Genomic DNA, 24,817 nt, shown 5'->3' with positions numbered 1-24,817 from the left:
TCTCTCTCTCTCTCTCTCTCTCTCTCTCTCTCTCTCTCTCTCTCTCTCTCTCTCTCTCTCTCTCTCTCTCTCTCTCTCTCTCCTCCCTCTCTCTCTCTCTCTCTCTGTCTCTCTCTCTCTCTATGTCTCTCTCTCTCTCCTCCCTCTCTCTCTCTCGCTCTGTCGCTCTCTCTCTGTCTCTCTCTGTCGCTCTGTCTCTCTCTCTCTCTCTCTCTCCACTCTCTCTCCTCTCTCTCTCTCTCTCTCTCTCTCTCTCTCTCTCTCTCTCTGTCTCTCTCTCTCTGTCTCCTGCCATCTCTCAATTTCAATTTCAATTTCATGTTGCTTTATTGGCATGGCAAAAATACATCTGTGTTGCCAAAGCATAAGAACAAACATACATATAAACAACAAGGAGTAAATACATCTGATATAATAAAAGTAAACAGGATAATTGTGATATAAATGCAGATACTGAACAAATTCTGTGCATGTCCCTCAAAGGGTACGTTGAAACAATAATATTAAAAAAAATACAAATAAATAAAAGAATAAAAAAAAAAGATAATATATACAATTCTCTACTTGTTGTTCCTTGTATTGTGTCAGGAGAAGACATATTTAGCAGCTAGCCATGCCATGTTTTTATCTTCCCCTAATAAAAAAGGAAGCTTTTTGTCCTCAGTGTAGGTAGTGAAGCCTGGTATATGTTTCAAATTTTTGGAAATATTTGGTTCTGAAGTCTTCATATTTGTATATATATATTGTATATGTACATAGGAAATGTAATTCTGTTTGAATGTCCTGGTGGCAGTGTGTACAGACTCGTTCCTCTCTTGGTCTCCACACTTTTAAATGTCGACCTCTTTCAATTTCCGGCTCATGGTCACTGGCTCTGTATTTTGTTAAAATTTGTATTTCTTTTGGATTTTTGGTTTTGAGATAATCGGCCAATTGGATATCTGTGTTCAGGGACTGATAACAGAGGAGCTTGTGTTGTACTTTATTTTCATTTTGCCGTTGTTGTGTATACTGGTCTTTTAATTTAGTTTCAAATCTTTTGATTGAAGACTGAGGATTGTGTCTGTGGCGGCTCTGAGGCTCAGTGTACCTGTCTCTCTCTCTACCTGTCTGTCTACTACTGACTGTGTTTAGCTCCTCTGAGCCAGCTGGTCCAGGGGGTGGACATCTGAACACTGCTGGTTGATCGGGAGAGCTTTGTATGCAAATGGTATGGAATTTTTATCAGCTTGATTTAAATGCTGCCAAAATTGAATTGAACTTTTTTGGATTTGAATGTTTCAGAGGGAATATACCGAGGTCTGCTCTGCATTGTTTGGGGTGTTTGAGCGAACCTTTTAGAATAATTTTACAGAATTCCAACTGTAATTTTTTCAGTGGGAGTTTTATCCCAGTATTTAAATTCTGGTTTCGAAATTGGGCCCCAGACTTCGCTTCCATAAAGCATTATTGGTGTTGTTGTAAAATTGTAGATTTTTAGCCAAATTCTTGCAGGGATATTTGTTTTTCCAAATTTGCATTTGATTGCATACAAAGCTCTCCCTCTCTCTCTCTCTCTCTCTCTCTCTCTCTCTCTCTCTCTCTCTCTCTCTCTCTCTCTCTCTCTCTCTCTCTCTCTCTCTCTCTCTCTCTCTCTCTCTCTCTCTCTCTCTCTCTCTCTCTCTCTCTCTCTCTCTCTCTCTCTCTCTCTCTCTCTCTCTCTCCCTCTCTCTCTCTCTCTCTCTCTCTCTCTCTCTCTCTCTCTCTCTCCCTCTCTCTCTCTCTCTCTCTCTCTCTCTCTCTCTCTCTCTCTCTCTCTCTCTCTCTCTCTCTCTCTCTCTCTCTCTCTCTCTCTCTCTCTCTCTCTCTCTCTCTCTCTGTCTCTCTCTCTCTTTTCCCTCTCTCTCTCTCTCTCTCTCTCTCTCTCTCTCTCTCTCTCTCTCTCTCTCTCTCTCTCTCTCTCTCTCTCAGCTTTAATTTGAGGGTATTTACATCCAAATCAGGTGAACGGTGTAGGAATTACAACAGTTTGTATATGTGCCTCCCACTTTCTAAGGGACCAAAAGTAATGGGACAATTGGCTGCTCAGCTGTTCCATGGCCAGGTGTGTGTTATTCCCTCATTATCCCATTTACAAGGAGAAGATAAAAGGTCCAGAGTTCATTTCAAGTGTGCTATTTACATTTGGAATATGTTGCTGTCAACTCTCAATATGAGATCCAAAGAGCTGTCACTATCAGTGAAGCAAGCCATCATTAGGCTGAAAAATCTAAACAAACCCATCAGAGAGATAGCAAAAACATTAGGTGTGGCCAAATCAACTGTTTGGAACATTCTTAAAAAGAAAGAACGCACCGGTGAGCTCAGCAACACCAAAAGACCCGGAAGACCACGGGAAAACAACTGTGGTGGATGACCGAAGAATACTTTCCCTGGTGAAGAAAACACCCTTCACAACAGTTGGCCAGATCAAGAACACTCTCCAGGAGGTAGGTGTATGTGTGTCAAAGTCAACAATCAAGAGAAGACTTCACCAGAGTGAATACAGAGGGTTCACTACAAGATGTAAACCATTGGTGAGCCTCAAAAACAGGAAGGCCAGATTAGAGTTTGCCAAACAACATCTAAAAAAGCCTTCACATTTCTGGAACAACATCCTATGGACAGATGAGACAAAGATCAACTTGTACCAGAGTGATGGGAAGAGAAGAGTATGGAGAAGGAAAGGAACTGCTCATGATCCAAAGCATACCACCTCATCAGTGAAGTATGGTGGTGGTAGTGTCATGGCGTGGGCATGTATGGCTGCCAATGGAACTGCTTCTCTTGTATTTATTGATGATGTGACTGCTGACAAAAGCAGCAGGATGAATTCTGAAGTGTTTCGGGCAATATTATCTGCTCATATTCAGCCAAATGCTTCAGAACTCATTGGACGGCGCTTCACAGTGCAGATGGACAATGACCCAAGCATACTGCGAAAAGCAACCAAAGAGTTTTTTTAAGGGAAAGAAGTGGAATGTTATGCAATGGCCAAGTCAATCACCTGACATGAATCCGATTGAGCATGCATTTCACTTGCTGAAGACAAAACTGAAGGGAAAATGCCCCAAGAACAAGCAAGAACTGAAGACAGTTGCAGTAGAGGCCTGGCAGAGCATCACCAGGGATGAAACCCAGCGTCTGGTGATGTCTATGCGTTCCAGACTTCAGGCTGGAATTGAATGCAAAGGATTTGCAACCAAGTATTAAAAAGTGAAAGTTTGATTTATGATTGTTAATCTGTCCCATTACTTTTGGTCCCTTAAAAAGTGGGAGGCACATATACAAACTGTTGTAATTCCTACACCGTTCACCTGATTTGGATGTAAATACCCTCAAATTAAAGCTGAAAGTCTGCAGTTAAAGCACATCTTGTTCGTTTCATTTCAACTCCATTGTGGTGGTGTTTAGAGCCAAAAAGATTAGAATTGTGTCGATGTCCCAATATTTATGGACCTGACTGTACAATTATTGAGTAAACTAAAATATATACATTTAAAAAATAAAAACAGGAAAGCAACAACAGTATATCAATATACAGTAAAATCGCTAGTGTCAAATGTAAGAAAGAAAACAAAGACAAAAGCAAAAAAAAAATAAAGTAGAGGACTAAATGAGAAGGCAGAGTAAACTGAAGTAGAGGACTAAATGAGAAGGAAGAGTAAACTGAAGTAGAGGACTAAATGAGAAGGCAGAGTAAACTGAAGTAGAGGAGTAAATGAGAAGGCAGAGTAAACTGAAGTAGAGGACTAAATGAGATAACAGAGTAAACTGTGGGGAGATTAACTACAGATATTATGTGTTGTGCTGGTTGTCTCTCAGGCTGTGACATGCACTCACATATCTCGCTGCTTCTACAGCACTCACACTAGTTTCTCCAAGTAGATGTTGCATTTTTGTCTGGTAACAAAATCTGGGAGTTTACATTTAATTTTGGTAAGGATCTAAGTTCTGATGTCAGTATATGTGCTACATTGAAGCAGGAAGTGTTGCTCTGTCTACACCTGTCTCTGTGGACAGAGATGACCCAGCCTGTCTTCTGGAGGCAGCCAGGTCTGTCTGTGGCGGCCGGTTTCCACAGCCAGACTGTGTCCACTCAGCCTGGAGCTGCTCATAGTCTTTCTGAGTCCGTGGTCACATTTGGTGCTCAAGTATTCAGCTACTGTTTAGGGCTAGGGCTTTGACGTTTAGTAGTGTCTTTCCAATAGGTCATGTATTTCTGTTTTTGTCTGCAGATGATTTGGTTGGGCCGGATGGTTTGGGGGGTGTCCTGAGGCTCTGGGGGCTGTGAGGTGAGGATCTGAGGGGGGGTGTCCTGAGGCTCTGGGGGCTGTGAGGGATCTGAGGGGGGGTGTCCTGAGGCTCTGGGGGGCTGTGAGGTGAGGGAGCTGAGGGGGGTGTCCTGAGGTTCTGGGGGCTGTGAAGTGAGGGAGCTGAGGGGGGGGTGTCCTGAGGCTCTGGGGGGCTGTGAGGTGAGGGAGCTGAGGGGGGTGTCCTGAGGTTCTGGGGGGCTGTGAGGTGAGGAGCTGAGGGGGGTGTCCTGAGGCTCTGGGGGGCTGTGAGGTGAGGATCTGAGGGGGGTGTCCTGAGGCTCTGGGGGGCTGTGAGGGAGCTGAGGGGGGTGTCCTGAGGTTCTGGGGGCTGTGAGGTGAGGGAGCTGAGGGGGGTGTCCTGAGGTTCTGGGGGCTGTGAGGTGAGGGAGCTGAGGGGGGGGTCCTGAGGCTCTGGGGGCTGTGAGGTGAGGGAGCTGAGGGGGGTGTCCTGAGGTTCTGGGGGCTGTGAGGTGAGGGAGCTGAGGGGGGTGTCCTGAGGCTCTGGGGGCTGTGAGGTGAGGGAGCTGAGGGGGGTGTCCTGAGGTTCTGGGGGCTGTGAGGTCAGGGCTAGCTGACTGAGGGGACTTTTCTCTATGTTTCTCTCTTGGTATTGTAGAGCTTTGTAGTGAAAACTATGGGGGGTCGCTTGTTTTCAGGTGGTTGTAGAATTTGATGGATATTTTTTCAGTTGTAATTTGGAGGGGATATTGGCCTAGTTCTGCTCGGCAGGCGTTATTTGGGATGTGTCTTGGTAGGTGTAGAAGGTTTCTACAAAATTCTACATGGAATTTTTCAATTGGGTGATTGTCCCAGTCAGTACATTTTAAATGTTTACTGAGCGGGCCCCATATTTCGCTGCAATATAGAGCGATGGGTTCTATTACTGATTTGAATTTTTTTAACCAAATTTTCATTGGAATGTCTGTTTCTATTTTTATTTTAATTGCAAAAAATGCTCTTCTTGATTTGTCTCTCAGCTCATTCACACCCATTTGAAAACTACCTGATGAACTAATATTGAGACCTAAATATGTGTAGTTTTTCACATTCTAATTGAACTGTATTTAGATAGAATTGATATTTACTGTAATTCCCAGATCTTTTCTGGAAAATCAGTATTTTGGTTTTGTTTAGGTTGACAGTCAGAGCCCAGGTCTGACAGATAACTGTGGAGAAAGTCCAGGTGTTGTTGTAGGCCTTCTTTTGTAGGGGACAGCAGGACTAAATCATCAGCATATAACAAACATTTGATGTCAGTATCTCCCAGAGTGATACCAGGGGATGTAGAAAGTTCCAGATTTTTTGCCCATTCGTTTATATAAATGTTGAACAGAGTCGGGGACAGGCAGCATCCCTGTTTCACTCCACGTTCTTGAGGAAAGAAATGTGTTTGTTGGTGGCCGATTTTAACAGAACATTTGTTGTTAGTATACATAGATTTTATGATATCATATGTTTTTTCTCCAATACCCATTTCAATCAATTTATAAAAAAGACCATCATGCCAAATTGAATTAAATGTTTTTTTTAGAGTCTACAAAACATGAAAAAATTCTTTGTTGTGGTTTAATTGTTTGTCATTGAGGGTGTGGAGAGTAAAGATGTGGTCTGAAGTTCGATATTTTGCCAATTTGACTTCTGCTCAGGATATTGTGTTCACTAATGAATTGTAAGATTCTGACATTAATAATACTGCAGAATAGTTTTGCCAGGTTACTGGTCACACAGATTCCTCTGTAGTTATTTGGGTCAAACTTCTGTGACAAACGTTTGTGTCCAATTTTGTGGATTGGGGTTATCAGTCCTTGGTTCCAAACAGCTGGGAAAATACCTGAATTTAGGATGATATTGAAAGCTTTTAGGATGACCAATTTGAATTTATTATCTGTGTATTTGATCATTTCATTTAAAATCAAGCCACATCCAGCACCACAGGCCTTTCGGAGTTTAAGCTTTTTCATATTGTCTGTTAGTTCTTGTTCTGTAATCAGGGTGTCAATGGTTCTGGCAGTCTTTAATTGCTGATTCAAGGATTGTTAATTTCCTGTTGCCTTGGGTTATTTGTTATTATGCCGTAAAGGTTAGTAAAATTAGTGGTCCAAATATCCCCATTTTGGATTGCTAATTCCTCCTTAGATGTTGTGTTTATCCATCCATCCATCCATCCATCTTCATCCGCTTATCCGGGGTCGGGTCGCGGGGGTAGCAGCTCCAGCAGGGGACCCCAAACTTCCCTTTCCCGGGCCACATTAACCAGCTCCGACTGGGGGATCCCGAGGCGTTCCCAGGCCAGGTTAGAGATATAATCCCTCCACCTAGTCCTGGGTCTCCCCCGAGGCCTCCTCCCAGCTGGACATGCCTGGAACACCTCCGTAGGGAGGTGCACAGGGGGCATCCTTACCAGATGCCCGAACCACCTCAACTGGCTCCTTTCGACGCCAAGGAGCAGCGGCTCTACTCCGAGCTCCTCACGGATAACTGAGCTTCTCACCCTATCTCTAAGGGAGACGCCAGCTACCCTCCTGAGGAAACCCATTTCGGCCGCTTGTACCCTGGATCTTGTTCTTTCGGTCATGACCCAGCCTTCATGACCATAGGTGAGGGTAGGAACAAAAACTGACCGGTAGATCAAGAGCTTTGCCTTCGGGCTCAGCTCTCTTTTCATCAAAATGGTGCGATAAATTGAATGTAATACCGCACCCGCTGCGCCGATTCTCCGACCAATCTCCCGCTCCATTGTCCCCTCACTCGCAAACAAGACCCCAAGGTACTTGAACTCCTTCACTTGGGGTAAGGACTCATTCCCTACATGGAGAAGGCACTCCATCGGTTTCCTGCTGAGAACCATGGCCTCAGATTTTGAGGTGCTGATCCTCATCCCAGCCGCTTCACACTCGGCTGCGAACCGATCCAGTGAGTGCTGAAGGTCACAGGCCGATGATGCCATGTTGTGTTTAGTTTATGCCAATTTCCCCAGAATTGATTGGACTGTATTGATTCTTCGATTAGGTTTAGCTAATTTTTGTTATGCTCTTCCCTTTTTGTTCTTAATAAATGTTTGTATTCTTTTAGTGTTTCTCCATAAAGAGTTTGGTTATTTGGATTCCTGTGTTTCTCATTGGATACATTTCTTAGTTCTTTCCTTAGATTTTTGCAATCATTATCAAACTATTTTTAACCACTAATATTTTTTGTTTTTCTTTTCCTCTTTAAATTTGTTAGTTTTGCTGCCTTGTCAAAAATGGCATTTATGTTATTAATAGCTAAATTCACACCTTCTTCACTGTAAGGAAAGGATATACAAAGAAAATCATCCAAGAGTGATTGGATTTGTGGACTGTCCATTGCCTTTCTGTAGAGATCAGTGCTGCTCGCAGTCCATTTGTAGGGCTTGGTAGAGGTTTGTAGATTAATTAGAATCTAGTTATTTGTGTTTGAGATTTCCTTTATTATTTTTATTTTATTTTACTATGGTCAGACAGAGGAGATTGACTGTGAATGCCTTTATATTACAGTTTTTTCTGATCGCTATGGCACTTTTTTCAATACTTTTAACAACTTTCCTAAACTCTTAACACAGTTAACATCCGTCTGTGTAGGCTATACAATTAACACATTTCTTGTTGCTTTGACACAAAATACATACAGTTAACACACATTTAAAATGCTTTAACTTCTCTTACACACAAGCTCAACCAAGACCAAAACAATGGATCTTTACTGACCAATTTGCAAATGCTTTCACTCAGTCAGAACAGATAACAACATATTCTAAACATATAACGTATAGGCTAAAGTGAAAGTGAACAGCTGTTCACAAATAAACACAAATATACCCCCTCCATTTTATTCGATTGCTACTGAGAAACAGCTTTTCTTTCTTGATCGGCAGAAACGATTTTTGCTTGTTTGGGATCCGACTGGCCAGCGTATTTGAAAAAGTTAAGCAAACTTTGTTGTCTTTTTGACATTTTCCCCCTGAATGAAATGAGGCTATAACAGCAATCTCAACCAGCACAAGCGCTTGTGTCACTTGAAGTGCAGCGCCGCACTGTTGAAGTGCCTCCCCTCCCTCCGTCCCTCTCCCCCCTCTGTCTTACCCTGAAAATTCACCTCAAAACGCATTGAAAATGCAAACACAAGACTTTTGTGGAACTCCAGTGGGGAATAAAGACGAACAAGACAGATAAAAACATTGAACACTACACAAACAGTAGTTTATTTTGTTCATTTAGGCGATATATGTTTCATAGTGACACAGGAGGTGCCGGATCCAATAAAAAAGGCTCCGGATCCAACGTCGGTGCACATGTTCCACATGTTCCGGCGTGTTCCAGCTCAAATTAAGCCCTGGCTGTGTCCCATTCGTGTTAGTACACTTGTCGTAGTTGTTTCTGGGGGGATTTGTGGAGTTTATTAGGGTGTTGTTTCTCCAGTATGTACAGGTTTCCATGGCTGTCTATAGTGTCTAATTTCTCTGCTGTTTTGGCATTCAGATCACCACAGATTAAAATATTACCTTGGCTCTGAAATTGGTTTATCTCTCCTTTGAGTATGGAGAAACTCTCCTCATTGAAACAGGGTGACTCATAGGGGGGAATATATGTGGGGCAGAGGAATATATCTTTGTCAGCTGAGATTATTTGTTTTTAAATTTTTATCCAGATATAAAATTCACCTCTCTTGATTAATTCTATTGAATTGTTATATTCAGATTTATAGCAAATTATCATTCCTCCTGACTTTCTCCCCTGAGTGACTCCTTTTAATATGGTGGACGGGACAATCATTTCTCTGTAACCTATTGGACAACCACTGGAAGTACCTTTACACCATGTTTCCTGCAGGACAACAATGTCAGTAGTATTGATCTCCTTCAGGAACTCTGCATTTTTACTTTTTAATCCAAAAGTTGAGGACCGGAGGCCCTGAACATTCCAACAAGAGATAGAAAAAGACATCATACTATTAAAATACTTAATGTCTCTCTCTCTCTCTCTCTCTCTCTCTCTCTCTCTCTCTCTCTCTCTCTCTCTGTCTCTCTCTCTGTCTGTCTGTCTCTCTCTCTCTCTCTGTCTCTCTCTCTCTCTCTGTCTCTCTCTCTCTCTCTCTCTCTCTCTCTGTCTGTCTCTCTCTCTCTCTCTCTCTCTCTCTCTCTCTCTCTCTCTCTCTCTCTCTCTCTCTCTCTCTCTCTCTCTCACACCGACACTGCTAACGCTCGCTCTAGTCTCCTCGCTCAGCCACTCCCTCAGTGACATCACTCATTAATACACCTGGCATTACTTACCTACCTAGATTGTTGAGACACTAAAACATGGGGAAATAGAGTCCAGGTTGCATAGAAAACGATGTTACCCTTTAATGTTGAACATGTCCCGTGTGTGTGTCTCTTCTGTGTGTCAGGATGACTTCCTGTGTGTTTTCCCTCTTCTTCCTGCTCTCCCTGTGTTCCTCCATCACTGCCGACGGTCCCACCGGACTCAAAGTGAGAATCACCGACAGAGTGCCAGAGTTCTGTAAGATCTGAGTTGAGAAGCACACACTGATTCATCTCTCTGTAATAAACATAACTTCTCATAGAAGAGAATGATGGCTGAGGAAGTGTTTAGCTGACATTTTTAGGGCTTTATGAAACTTTAATTAATTAACAAAAAGGAGAACAAATCTAAAATGAAGATGAAGAAATTGCAGCAGCATAGGAAAGATGATAGCGAAGAACATATCTGTGTGTGTGTGTGTGTGTGTTTCATATCTAGAGACATGTTCTGTGTTTTCACTGGAGTAGTGTTTGTTGTGTTTTTGCAGTGAAAGATTACGGTCTGAAGTATTTGAGGGAGCTGGTTAACAGACCTTTTCAGGATTTCCTGCTGTCAACGTGCCACATTGGAAGGTAAAATTACCATATTATTGTTATTATTATTATTATTATTACTGTTCTATTCTGTGTATTCCCTTTTTTTAAATGATTTCTTTATTTATATTTTTCATTTATAGTTTTTTTTATCATTATCTTTAGTTTCTTTGTTTTAAATGATTGCATATTTATATATGTTTTTTCTCCTCCGCAGTTTGACATTTACTCGTCTGGACGTGGACCCAAATGATGTCGTTGTCAGGTTCCAGCAGGGTTCAGGTCTTCAGTTTGAGTTCAGGAACCTGAACATCACCGCAGAAATCCAAAAAGGAATCAATCATTGCTTGTTTGATATCATGAAGTACGTATGAAACCACAGTTTATATTCCATGTGTCCCCTGAACACACTGTAAAAAACATCTCCTCACTATCTGCTAGCTGCCTGTCCCCTGAACACACTGTAAAAATGCATCTCCTCACTATCTGCTAGCTGCCTGTCCCCTAAACACACTGTAAAAAAATGCATCTCCTCACTATCTGCTAGCTGCCTGTCCCCTGAACACACTGTAAAAAAACGTGGTCTCTGTAGACAGCCCAGGGTCCACAAACGCCAAAAAAAACAAACTGCGCTAACCTGCACCACCAAACATAACAAACAGTGTTCCAGAGTTCCAGCCAATAACCGACTAGAAGGATTTGGGGGTGGGGGTTGCGGGGGGTTAGAACACGGAAGGGAGGGGGAGGGGACGGGATGAGGAGGAGGGAGGGGCGAGCTAGTCTCCTTTTGTTTGAAAATACTTTAAACGTCAACAAGAAGTGACGTCACCCAACATCGCTTAGAGCACCTTTAAGTTATATATTTCCCCCATCCTTTTTACAAAGTGATTTACAGTAATATATAAGGCTAGGCAATATTATTAGGAAACACTCAATTAACTTTCACTGTTATGCGGATGACACTCAATACTTGTCAATCAAGCCAGACAAAACCAGTCAGTTAGCTAAACTTCAAGCATGCATTAAATATATAAAATCCTGGATGACCTACAATTTTCTGATGTTAAACTCAGACAAATGTGTGAAGTTTGTGAAATTATTGTGCTGGGCCCCAAACTTCATTATCTACAGATATAGCTACCCTGGATGGCATTACCCTGGCCTCCAGCACTACTGTCAGAAATCTAGGAGTTATTTTTGATCTAGCCTGATCAAAAATAACTGATCATCTAATACAATGTTGTAAAACTAGTCCATGCATTCGTTACTTCCAGGCGGACTACTGTAATTCCTTACTATCAGGTTGCTCAAATAAGTCCCTTAAAACTCTCCAGCTGATCCAGAATGCTGCAGCACGTGTTCTGACAAGAACTAAGAAAAGAGATCATATTTCTTCTGTATTAGCTTCTCTGCATTGGCTTCCTGTAAAATCCAGGATTGAATTTAAAATCCTTCTTCTGACCTACAGAGCTCTAAATGGTCAAGCACCATCATATCTAGAAGAGCTCATAGTACCTTATTGTCCCACTAGAGCACTACGGTCCCAGAATTAAGAGATACTTGTGGTTCCTAGAGTCTCTAAAAGTATGATGGGAGCCAAAGCCTTCAGCTATCAGGCTCCTCTCCTGTGGAACCAGCTCCCAGTCTGGGTTTGGGGGGCAGACACCGTCACCACATTTAAGAATATACTGAAAACCATCCTCTTTGATAAAGCTCATAGTTAGGGAGTGAGGAGTTGCAGTGTCCGCCTAGCCCGGTCCACCTGCTTCTCTTCATAGTCGTCAGATTCATCTACCATATAATCAATAATATAATAAAAGTAGAGGGAGGAAGGCCAGTACAGCCCGATCCGGTTGGGGAGAGTTCTAGCCCGACCAGGCTCCTCTCCTTAACCTGTCTCTCTTAGTTAAGCTGTTATAGTTCTAGACTGCCGGGGGACTTCCTTCCTTCCTTTGACACCGTGAGCTGCTCTTTCCTCTCTTTTTCCATTCGTTTCCATTTGTGTGCATCCTTGTCCAGAAATGCTTGTTACTAACCTAGCTCTGGGGAGTTTACTCCCCAGAGTCCTTATGTTTTTTTCGCCCAGCATATTTCCTTGGATTAGGATGGCACCAAGATCTTGTTTGCAGCTGTCGCCGTGGTCCTGCTGCACTCCATGCTACACCCTGCTACGCTCTGCGGTGCCCTGCAGTTTCCTGCAGTGTCCGGCTGCGTCCTGCTGAACCCTGCTGCGTCCTGCTACGTCCAGCTATGCTCTGCTGTGCCACGCTACATCCTGTAACGCCCTGCAGTATTTCTAGTCACTGATCCATTATCTTTATTGTGACTATTATTGCCACTGTTCATCACACCCGCAACCAGCACTGTTAGACACCGCCTACCAAGAGTCTGGGTCTGTCCGAGGTTTCTCCCTAAAAGGGAGTTTTTTCTCGCCACTGTCGCACTAAATGCTTGCTCTTGGGGGAATTACTGGAATTGTTTGTTGACAAACAAAACTTAAATTTTGCTCAAAAGTGGAGATCTACCCCCTCCCCCCACCCCCAACACACACACACTTGATTAGTTCAATAAACTGACTGAAGCTGTTGAGGGTCATTGGGGCTAAAGAGGCAGGGCGCTGAGTTTTCCACTCCTCATTTGCATGAAGTTGAATCCAGGCTGTGTTATGTTTGATGTGTTTTCAGAGGAACGGCTGTCGTAACAGGGGAAGGTGTTAGCGTCATCATCAGAGTGAGACTGATCCAAAAACAAGGACGTCTGAGTCTCGAGATACCGCCTGGAGATGACTACTGTAAGACCCAAGCTGACAGGGTCCATGTGGATAAACTGGGGTAAAACAACCAATCAGCTGAGTTTTTAGTCCAGGGGAACATGAATGATAAACCATATTTCATTGATTGATTGATTGATTGATTGATTGATCAGATGTTCTCGTTGTGTTTCAGGTTTGTGCTAAACGCTGCTCTCACAGGAGTGTTAAGGTTTATGTTCACTAACCAGGTTTGTTCCTCCTTCAGTCTTTAACAGAACCCAACCGGGTCAATGAGTCCTGAACCTGCAGGTTTAGGTGTAGACCAGGTCAGACTGTGATAACAACATGTCTGTCTGTCTGTCTGTCTGTCTGTCTCTCTGTCTGTCTATCTATCTGTCTGTCTCTGTCTGTGTCTGTTTGTGTGTCTCTGTCTGTCTGTCTGTCTGTTCGCAGTTCTGTCCTACTATTAGGGATGATGTTGTCCCTAATGTAAACACCATGTTGGCGGGCGTCGCCATGACGAGGACTTTGAGCGAAGACCAGAAAATCAACCTTGACTACTCTCTGAGCGGAGACGTCACAGTGACGTCCAACAGCCTTGACGTGCCTTTCACAGTAAGAGACAGACATCTTAAAGGGGTGATAGAATGATTATATAGGGTATTTCACACTGTTCCTTAAGGTCTCCTAATGGGGTATGTAACATTGGTTGGGCTGAAAATGGCCCGGGTGCTGTTCTATGCGCCCTAATGCAACCCTGTGAAGAAGCCCTAGAATGAAACGAGAGGTTTTCTCCCTTATATGGTATGCAGTGCCGCCGCCAGAGCGGGAATGGCTGGAGCAGCCGAGGCATGAGAAAATATTCCCAGCTGGCTTCAAACTTCATTTCTGCTCCGACACATAAACTCATCAACTAATGTTACTGTACAAAGCACCATATACACAGTTTAGTTACAGTTTAGTCATCCTCCAGTGTGTCACGCACACCCACACACACACACACACACACACACACCAATGCAAAGTTTCGACACTTTCATAACAAGCACTAGTGTTGTATTGTTACCCTAGGGACATAAAAAAGCTCCACTTCCAGTTAGTTCAGTGTCTCAGCCCACAGGCACACAGACAGAGTTGTAACTACTATGTTCTTATCATGTCTCATCCTGGTGGCTCCACAGCCCCTTGTTCCCCGAGGATCCATGTTGGGGAAAAAAAAAGTCAACGTACCGTGAACTGCCGCTGGCAGGCAGCTCCACAGCAGCAGCAGCTCCAGCAGCACACCGCCCATTGCAAGTCCTCTGTGCTGCCACGTTAGATCCACAAGTCCCGCTCCATTGTCTGATATCTACTCGTTCTAAACACTTTTCTCTATGTCTACATGTACACACATGGGCCATTATTCCATTGTACAGCCTGGAACACTGCATATACGGCCGTGGTTCATTTTCAATATCCGTGAATAACTTCCAAACTTTCTTCTTTCTAATTCCCGTGAAAGTACACAGAGCAGCTCACAGCTAAACTAGTGTGTGAGATCTAGCGACCTACATTCAGTCACCAGCTGGTCTCCGACCAGAGGTCTGTATGTACATTTTGAGGCATGACAAAGGTACAGACCAGAGCCAATTAAGGTACAGCCACCGAGTTGAAGTCCACTATTAGCTTCATTGGGATTCGCCCGTTTTCAGCGGCAGTTTCAAATTGTGAGATTTGCAGAGGAAAGGGATGTCAATGGGACTTTGAAGTTCTATGTATACCTATTTTACGTTATTCAACTATGACAAGGTTAACTCGGTTTTGCATTCTATCACCCCTTTAAACACTATTCTATAAAACTGTTCACAGTAAAATTTGTTGCACAATGAGTCCGAAATAGTTGCCGGCTGTTTCCAGATGTCCTCTGTTGGAGTTGGCATGTAGGTGTCCTTAAATTGAAGCCAGATTTGGTCACAGGTCTCCCTCACAATGTTCCCTACACTGCTGATGCCCAACCTAAAACTGCTGGCCATGGTAGTGAATGAGTCCCCCGTGCTCAGACACCTAAAAGGCTTTAGCACAAAATAAGAATGTTTTCCGACACGCATCGGACTCAGTGTGCAAGGTTTTTGTGTAAAATGTGTCTTTCACTTGAGTATTTCCACATTCTGCTACTTTCTTGTCTGTGTTTCAGGGTGTGGTGTACTACGGTGACACAAGGCCTGCTTTATCAGCAGCAGGTGTCGAGCCGGTGTTCACAGAAAGTAACCTGATGGCTTACGTGGGCATCTCTGAAGACCTGTTTAAAAGCGCCGGCCAGGCGCTCTACAACCACGGGCCTTTTGAACTGACCATTCCAGAGGTGAGAACTGCTAAACAACCCCTGACACATCCTTAAAGGGTAACTTTGTGTCTAAGTGACTCAGTAGTAAGGGAGAACGCTGCAGGCAGCAGCGGTGAAACAACTGTACCGATCAATGAGATAGACAGACTGGTTAGGGATATATTGGAGAAGAAAGATGCTCCTCCTCTCACCACCTCCTCTGTTCTGCCCTTAACAGATTAATTATCTTGCTAATTCTTTGCTGAAAAAGTTGGGATTGCCTAAGGTGAGCAGAAACACCACAAACTGTTTCCATAGCAAAGTATGAATATGTTTCAGTTGGTCTCCAATAATAAATATTTGAACACATTGTTTTGTGTCTCTTCATGATGCTGTCTTTAAAACAACTGAAGGGTCCTGTTAAAGTTGAGTTCACTGGGCTGCCAGTCATCAAAATCAACAAGGATGGAATCTCTGTCAACGTGAAGGCCATCGCCCAATCTAAAACCAAGTCACCGCCTCCGCCTCTTCCTGTGGTGAGCACATTTACACCCAACCAGTATCAGTATCCCAGTAATCCAGTGATAGTCCCCTGTACATCCAGTATCAGTATCACAGTATTATATATATATATATAGTTGCCTGTACATCCATCAGGAGCTGCTGACTCATCTTTCAGAACACTGTTTCTGTCCAGTACATTTGTGATGTTCCTCAGACGTCAGATTAACGTTGGCGGAAAAGATGAACAGTTCAAGTGAGCTGATCAATCACACTCTTTAAAAATCAAACTGTCTGTCTCCCCCAGGAGTGTCAGTTTGGAATAAAGGTCAATTTGAATGGACGTCATCTGACTCTTCAGTCTCTAAGCCCCAAGTAAACACACTCACATTTATCATATCATATTGGACTGTGTAGTATTTTATGAGTACTCACTCTGTGTGTGTGTGTGTGTGTGTGTGTGTGGGTGGTTATGTGTGTGTGTGTGTGTGTGTGTGTGTGGGTGGGTGGTTATGTGTGTGTGTGTGTGTGTGTGTGTGTGTGTGTGTGTGTCTCTACCATTAAAACTTTTTCAGGTGTAAAGCCAGCCCTGGAACCATACTAGGAAAAGTTTTGGTAAGAAAACGTCTCTGTGTTTACTCTTTAATACACTATCCGTTTTTCTGTGTGGTTTTTTTTGGGCCAAAGTTACGTCCCATCATGCTCACCGTCCACAGTGCCAGTCCTTGGCATAGCGATATATAGACAAAAAAAGCGGTCCCCTAGGACACCCTCCAAAAATAACAATAATAATAGTAATTTAAGCTGCAAGCAGTGATGGACCTCTGGCCGTGTCGGGGTTACTGGCGGACGCCGCTCCTTGCAACGGTGCATTTGCGCAGCACTCAGACACTGCAAATCATCACCAATGAAAAGGGAACTCCCTGCTGAGTTTAATGATACCTTACACAAGACTCTACGTCATACAGTTCATTAGCTGTGAAAAGGGGCATGGCTAAATTATAGGGGGCGGGTCAAACCATCACCAATTAAAAAGGAACTCTCTTCTGACTTCAATGATACCTCACACAATACTCTACCTTAGATGGGTCAGCATTTATGAAAGGGGGAGTGGCTTAAACATAGGGGGTGGGCCAAACCATCACCAATGAAGAAGAAAGTCTCTGCTGAGTTCAATGATACCTCACACAAGAGTTAAACGGTTCAAATGTTATGAAAGGGGGCGTGGCTTAAAGTATAGGGGGTGGCTCAGTATCACATGTCGACCACACATTATAAGTTTCATATAAATCGGATGATGTTGGTCATATAAGGCGCATTTCCTGTTACCAGCGGGGGCGCTATGACCAAAAGTCAATATTGGTCTGTAGATGTCCTCAGACCTGGACCCTTGTCAATCGTGAGAAATTTCAGGCAGATATGACAAAGTACACACAAGTTACAACAATTTCTTTGTTCATCGCTAAACACTCAAAATGGCCGCCACGCCACGCCCACACCATTTGAGGAAAAGTTTTTCTTTTAATAACTTTTCATCTTTAAGGTGTTCAGATGGTACAGACCAAATTTGAAGTCCATCTGATGAAATCTCTAGGAGGAGTTTGTTAAAGTATAGCACCTTGACTTTTAGGCCTACTTCCTGTTGCCACTAGGGGGCGCTATGACTTTAAGTCAATTTTGTCCAGTAAATGTCTTCAGAGTTAGAGTCTTATGAATCATGAAAAGTTTCGAGGCAATTGGACAATATACACTCGAGTTACACCCACTTCCTGTTTCGATAGCGAAACGCACAAAATGGCCGCCCCGCCACGGCCACGCCCTATGACGAAAAGTTTTTCTTTTAACAACTTTTCATCTTTAACGTCTTAAGATGGCAGAGACCAAATTTGAAGTTGATCGGATGAAATCTCTAGGAGGAGTTTGTTAAAGTACGAAATGTGGAAATGGCCAAAACTGCACTAATTTCGAACTTTGAAATCAAAATGGCGGACTTCCTGTTGGGTTTAGGGTATGGCTCCAATGATGTTTTTTGCACATCTTGATGTTACATATGTGTACCAACTTTAGTGAGTCTACGTTAAACGCACTGCTGGGGCTCAATTTGTTTAACTTTGTAGAGGGCGCTAGCGAGCCACTTTTGTGCGCCTATTCCCGAAACCCTTAAAATACGTTTATTTTCACCAGACTTGATGCGACTGCAGTGTTGGTGAGTTTTTGAATATGTTAAGCCCCTCAAAAAGCCAATTAATTTGGTGTAATAATAATTCCTTCAGTTCCAATAGGGCCTTTGCTGCTGTTGGCGCTCGGGCCCTAATAACAAACCCCTGTCTCCTCATTTGACCCGGCCGCCACTTGCGGTGCCAACTTGCTTTCTCACCAAGACCTGCGCAGCATTCAAGCATTACGATTGGCCGGGCAGCTATGCTTGCACGAGGTACAGGAACCAGATTTGTTCAGGTCACATCAGGACAACAGGAACAGGGCAACAAGACTCACGCCCTCACATGCCAAGTTTGTAATATTTTGTATTATGCTGTTCTTGTCTTTACTAATATCAAAACTAATCAATGGGCTGAAAGCTCTTACAAATCACGAGGTCGCGATTCGACTTTTGGCTAACGTAATAGACGTACTGTTGGTGCTGACTCGCCTTTAGCATATATTACATTTATTACAAATTTAACTTTAAATTAAACGTGTGTTTAAACTTCACCTGGGGAAACTGACTTCACCTTCAGAGGCTCGGGGGGTGCTTGGGCGGATGCAGTGCCACCACACCACAGCAGACTCGCTGTGACCGTGGTAAAGTTGGTTTTATATTGGATGTTGGATATTCCACATTCGAAAAATCTATTATGCAGCTTGACCTTCCAATATAGAACCAACTTTACCACGGTCTGTGACAGCTCGTCCTCGCTCGCTGCACAGGAAGTTACAGTCACTGTTTTTGATGTGATTTAACATAATACTTTGATTGAACGGGTTGCAAAAATCTGCATATAATTCGGAACGTGAGGACTATATAATGTGATCTAACATAATATTTGATGGAGCCCAGGGCCCCTTAGATGTCCTGTGCCCCGAGGCTAGTGACCAGTTGCCCTAATGGTTAATCTGGCTCTGAACAGGAAGGGCAACAAGACGACAGAAATGTTTGGTCACATGACAATTTTGGCCCAAATGGAGCCCCATATTTTCACCACCAAGGACAGAGTAATAAAACCAGTAATTATTGTACATGTGTGTGTTGTTTCTGTGCAGGTGGGAATTGTTAAGCCCATAATTAAATGGAGTCCAGTATTAATTAAGCGTAAGTACTAATACACTTAAACTCTTAAAGGTGATACTATACTTTTTTCTTGCTTTTTATATGCACGTTGTCGTATTACTAATTGTATTTTTATTTTAATTTTATTTTCTTTCACTCCTCTGTTGTTATGTAATGATTGTGCTCTCGAAAACGAGGTGATACATCTCAAGGGGCTTATCCTAATAAACAAACGTTAATCTGCATCTGTGTGTGTGTGTGTGCGTGTGTGTCTGTGCGTGTGTCTGTGTGTGTGTGTGTGTGTGTGTGTGTGTGTGTCTCTGTGTGTGTGTGTGTGTGTGTGTCTGTGTGTGTGTGTGTGTGTGTGTGTGTGTGTGTGTGTGTGTGTGTGTGTGTGTGTGTGTCTTTGTCTCTGTGTGTGTGTGTGTGTGCGTGTGTCTGTGTCTGTGCATGTGTCTGTGTGTGTGTGTCTGTGTCTGTGCATGTGTCTGTGTCTGTGTCTGTGTGTGTGTGTGTGTGTGTGTGTGTGTGTGTGTGTGTGTGTCTAGGCTGGTTTAATAAAAATCCAGATTCCTCTGCCTGATGGACTGGACTTCACTCAGACACAGATCGATTATCATACTGTGAGTGTGTTTGTAAAACTTCATTATACTACATACTACACTATGATACTGCACTGTGTTATAACTGTACTACAGAGACTGCCCCCCCCTCCCCCCCCCACCCAAAACCCCCCCAGAAGTGGTATGTTCCAGCATCATTCTGACCTATATTTAGGTTTCTAGTGGCAGCGCCCTCTGGTGGCCGTAGTAGAAACAAACACGACTGACGACGTTTGACAAAACTCAGACTCAAAAAGCCATATCACAAAATTTCATCTCAGACATTTATTTACTATTTTTATCATAAATTACACAACTTTGTGAACTCATTCCAAGCGCCGAAACAAATCGTACAACACATCACATAGTTAAGGTTTGTTTTCCAAACGAGATTTGAGGAATTTCAGAAAGCAAACATCAACGTTTTCAGATTTAGCCCCCCAAATTATGTCTTTACACGTCGCTCTGGGACAGATTTGGGCGTCACTATACGGAAAGCTGAGTTTGTTCTGACATTTTGATGTGAAACACTCGGGGATCACTTATATACAAATACCTTTAAAAGGTGAATTTAAGAAGATGTGAGAAGATGCCCTTAGACCTCAGAGGGTTAATATGTTGTGTGTTTGCAGGGCTACTTGGTGATCGGGGGGGGCCTGACCTTCACTGGGAAGTGATGTCATCCATCCATCTTCAACTGCTGATCCCGGGGTCGGGTCACGGAGCAGCAGCTTCAGTCAGGGACTCTAACTTCTCCTTTTCCGAGCCTCGTTGATGTCTTTATTATTATTATTATTATTATTATTAGTAGTGGCCGAGCAGCAAAGCTGCAGGACCCTGTTGTTTAGGGGCCGAGCTGTTAGAATGTTTTACTGCATACAGTAGTGTGAACAAATACTGCATACAGTAGTGTGAACAAATACTGCACACATCTTCCAAACTACATCTTTAATGTTAGTGGAAGAAAAAAATCTCCATATTCTGAGATCACTATCCCAAAAAGTGAATTCAATTTTTTTTTGAATTGTGTCCTCATCTACGCTATTTCAGTCATGCAAAATATAGTTAAACATCAGTTTGTCATTAGTGGATCTTTGTGAAAATATATTACAGCCATCTCCACGTTGTGTCTGTCTCATAAGAGCAGCGGTGCCGAGAGAATTAAATTGAACTTATATTCATACGTTTGCATTCTAGCGCTGGGTTTATACAGGCAGTAGTCTCTCCTGTCCAGACCCTCCTCCACAGGCCTGCGGAGGAGGGTCTGGCTAGTCCACACAGCATTCCATTGGGAGAGAAACGTGGTCTGGTTTATTGGCATTTCTTTAAACTATCATCACGAAATCACAATTGTCTTGGGCGGTGCTAAGCTCCGGACGGAGCCACAGTGCCTCTGCTAAATAGTCTCAGGAAGGAACTTGTTTTGGTGGAACATGTGTACGTTCAGAAGTAGTTTTACAAAGAAAGAGGAAGGGGACGGACATATGGCGGCACCGGAGTAATCCCAGAAGTGAAAGGTCGAGGATATAGACTATAGCAGCTACCACCCTGCAGAAGTTGACTCTGATGTTGAAGCTGCCTGTGAAAACCCAGCGTAAAGTGCAGTGAGACTACATCTATGTTGTGGGTTTTTTCAAAGCACCGACCATTGACGACTGCCCCCCCCCTCTCATTTCTAACCAATCCCATAATTCAGGGTCTAACCCTGGTTGAGTCATCGCTGTGAAAGGAGCTGTAGGCTACGCTGTGTGCACAGCTAATGAACCTAACCTAACCTTTGTTTTACAGACATTTGTATTCAGTCAGAACCAAAGTTAAATGTAATAATAATAAGGAAAGAACTAACAAACATAACAGGGCCGTTGTTGGTGCTCGGTCCCTAATAATAAAGGACATTAAAGACAGAAACAGTTTCTGTGATGATCCTGTTCTTCTGTTACCTGTCTCTCATGTCACTACTGACTTGACATGTCAGACTTTAGCAGCTGTGATACTGTCGTAACAGGACAACAATGTTCTGTTACAAGGTGTGTCCTGCATTCTGCTGTACCACTCTTTATCTTTCTCTGCAATAAACAGCTTCAGCATTACTGCCTCTCTTGTTTTTATCTGATACACAGCACAGATCTGAGCAGAAACAACCAATCAGAGCACAGCTTTACCTTCAGTTCAGTTTGAACCAGAAGACTGACAGCGTACATTAATAAAACATACTATAGTATGACTTTTTATGACTTTTCGACATACTACACTATGACTTTTTGACATACTATACTATGACTTTTTGACATACTATACTATGACTTTTTGACATACTATATTATGACTTTTTAACATTCTATACTATGACTTTTTATGCTGCTGCATAAAATCAGAAATGTGGAGGAATTACCCTGGATCTGACTCTTAAAGAAATTTAACCTCAGCCCTAAAAAGGTCTTTTACCATCGAGGCATCCGATACCTACTTAGATGATTGTTCCACATGTTTTGGACAGGTTGACACGTTTTAAATGTTTAATTTTGTCACTGTCTGTGCACAGATATGTCCGTTTATACTGTTTTATTTATACTTACTGTGAATGTCGATCTGATACATTAACAATAAAGTTTTTTGAAAAGAGTTATTTGTGATTGGCTCAACGCGCTGCAACGTCATCGTCAATCGGCCAATCAGGTCGCCCGTGGTGCCGCGGATATTTGAAAACAGAAATGGCAGACGTTCGAGCGTAAGTCTTTGACATTTAACTCTGTATATTCACATTTAACGTTTCACTGCGACTCCGTCAGAGTGTTTGAGATGTTGTTTAACATTCAGACGGTGTTTTCATGTCACTAACGGTTGAGAATGTGTAACTCAAACGGCTGAAATCAGAGCTAACGGCGACGTTAGTAAGCTAACGTAGCTAATGGCTGTTGTTAATGATCTGCTGTTAGTTTTCAGTCAGAGTAAATTAACAGTGGGGGGAATGTAAAGATGTAAAGTAACTAAAGCTATCAGACTAATGTAACGTTACTGGAGTAAAAAGAACTGTAAAGGGGAACTATGCAGTTTTTTTTAGCTTAATTTACCTTAACTGAACAGTTTCGGAGTCATTGGAATGGTTATATGACTTTTGAGCGGAAAAACCACCCTTGCAATGTCAGGAAGTATCGCTCGATATCAGGTCTCGCGATGTAACGAATTGCTTCGCGATGTAACGAAGTTTTTCACGGCTGCTCATGGCTGAGCTGGCAAAAAAGAAGCAGAAAGCTAGGAAAGCATTGTCGGAAGAACAGAGAAAGAGGAAACGGCAGACTGACCGAGCGAGGAGTCTGACACGAGTAAACATCTGACCTGCGTTTTCAGAATGGTGTAGTATCTAATTGACTTAAAGTCTTTGTTAAAACATGGTTCCATTTGGCTGGGACATATGGTTAGAGGGCACATCCCAGAGTAAGTGACGTTTGCTGGAGAAAATGGGGGCCACTGACTGATTGGCCCCAGCACCGGACTGAACTACCCCATTCACCACGTCTCATGTTAAACAGAACAAGTATATATTCATGTTTGGACAGAAAAGAATTAGAGTAACCATTGACTGAGGTACTCTCCGAGTTCTGCAGGACCCGTCATGATGCTGAAATCTTTGATGTAATAAACCTTTTGTAATCAAGATCAGTGTCGGCGAATACTTCTTCCATACAGCATCACAGCAACGAAACTAAAGATACCACAGAACTTGGCGTCACGGAATAAGGACGAGCTGTGATTTGACTGCATCGGCTGCTTCGGCGAATCAACTCCTGCATCTGGCCATATATTACGGGTAAGCATACTTTGGGCGCTGGTTCGTTAGTTGCTGCTGTGTGTATGTTGTCTGGTCACATCATTAAGGATCCTGGTGTGGATGCCTTGCTGTTATGCTGTGTGAGCTTAAGTTTCGTTCTAAATATTGTTTGCATTGGAAACACAATGCAAAAAGAGGGGAGTAAGAGAACATAAAAGTCCTTGGATAAGGTGAGGAAATAAAAGTCCTTGGATAAGGTGAATAACGAAATAAGGATGATAATGTCGTTAAATTGGTAAAAACCCTTGGATAAGGTGATGTTAGATCAGGCTGCAAATCTTGGACAATTACTAGGTAAAGTTCAGGTCAGTTCTGGGAACTGGAGGTGTAGAATGTTGAATATCTATATGTAATCGGGCCCAATAGAGGGCTTAGCCCAAAATTTAGCAATGTAACAGTCGACAACGCCACCTTGGGACTTTCACCCAAAGAGTTTAAAGTTTAATTTTGATATCAGTTGGCACCAATCTGGGGGTCCCCACTACACAGGCAAGCCCACATAAATAATCAGAGATGAGGTTGATTTGGGCAACTCAGAATCATTTATTATAAACCCAAAGGAAACAATGTTCAGTTCAACATAACTATATAAACAAAAATAAATTAAAACAGAGCAAATGCAACAAAAACAAAACAACCAAAAATGCAAAACACGGTAGGAGAGGATAATTTCATTCAGATAAAAACTATTTAAAGTGAAAACTATTTAAGTGGTTAAAGTGGTTATCGTGGGTGGATCATATAACAAAAAAAACAAGGACTACCAATAAACACAACATGCAAATATCAAAATAAACCCAAATCACACACTAAAACCATGCAATGTCACTAATAAAATGAGCCAGTTATACGTCACCACCTCTACGAGTAATTCGAGCAACCACTAGGTTTCTAAAATCTCAGGCCAGATTAAAAGTTACTAAACCTAATACACAATAGCCAAACAAAATGAACGCCCCTCAATACAAACATAAAACCTGCTCGTAAAGAACATACAGATAAGTTAAAATTAATAAAACAGGTAAGCTAAATAAGTAAGTGTAAAACTCAGACTAGGCAAAACAGCACGGACAGAAAAAAACAAAGGTCATGGTCTGTTGTGGTATCTGAAGATTTACAACTTTGACTTAAGGATTGCCATATAAAGGAATTCCTATGAACTTTATCCTACTGTTGCTGAAACATTTGGAAACTGTTAACATTAGAAGGGGCCCCCTAAGATAGAAGATATTTTGTTGGAGCTATACCATGTATGGGGCCTTAAATGTTCAGTTCCCTACTCCAAGCATATACTCACACCCCCACTAAATGCACAGAATATATACGATGAGATAGCCGCAGAACTTCAGAGCGACAAATTTTGAAGATTGGGTCGGTC

The 24,817-nt window shown here is 42.7% G+C and overlaps 1 protein-coding gene and 1 long non-coding RNA gene across 2 annotated transcripts in view; both read left to right on the top strand.

Annotated features, from left to right (window-relative positions):
- LOC144513393 (phospholipid transfer protein-like) overlaps nt 1-24,817 on the top strand; it is a 114,739-nt gene that overhangs the window by 1,138 nt on the left and 88,784 nt on the right. Inside the window, exons 2-12 of the mRNA XM_078244461.1 lie at nt 9,738-9,850; nt 10,140-10,224; nt 10,403-10,549; nt 12,870-13,016; nt 13,131-13,185; nt 13,391-13,552; nt 15,111-15,278; nt 15,478-15,525; nt 15,653-15,775; nt 16,048-16,115; nt 16,316-16,355. Of these exons, the coding sequence (XP_078100587.1) occupies nt 9,739-9,850; nt 10,140-10,224; nt 10,403-10,549; nt 12,870-13,016; nt 13,131-13,185; nt 13,391-13,552; nt 15,111-15,278; nt 15,478-15,525; nt 15,653-15,775; nt 16,048-16,115; nt 16,316-16,355 (1,155 nt within the window). The 5' untranslated portion in view covers nt 9,738. The remainder of the gene's footprint in view (nt 1-9,737; nt 9,851-10,139; nt 10,225-10,402; nt 10,550-12,869; nt 13,017-13,130; nt 13,186-13,390; nt 13,553-15,110; nt 15,279-15,477; nt 15,526-15,652; nt 15,776-16,047; nt 16,116-16,315; nt 16,356-24,817) is intronic.
- Nucleotides 19,564-21,700, top strand: LOC144513390 (uncharacterized). Its single transcript, XR_013501116.1, has 2 exons — nt 19,564-19,631; nt 20,243-21,700. It is a non-coding gene; the product is annotated as an uncharacterized LOC144513390 (long non-coding RNA).

The sequence above is a fragment of the Sander vitreus genome, unplaced genomic scaffold (genome assembly GCF_031162955.1).
Source record: "Sander vitreus isolate 19-12246 unplaced genomic scaffold, sanVit1 ctg242_0, whole genome shotgun sequence".
In the NCBI taxonomy this organism is placed as follows: domain Eukaryota; kingdom Metazoa; phylum Chordata; class Actinopteri; order Perciformes; family Percidae; genus Sander; species Sander vitreus.
This window is presented reverse-complemented; position numbering and strand designations above follow the sequence as displayed.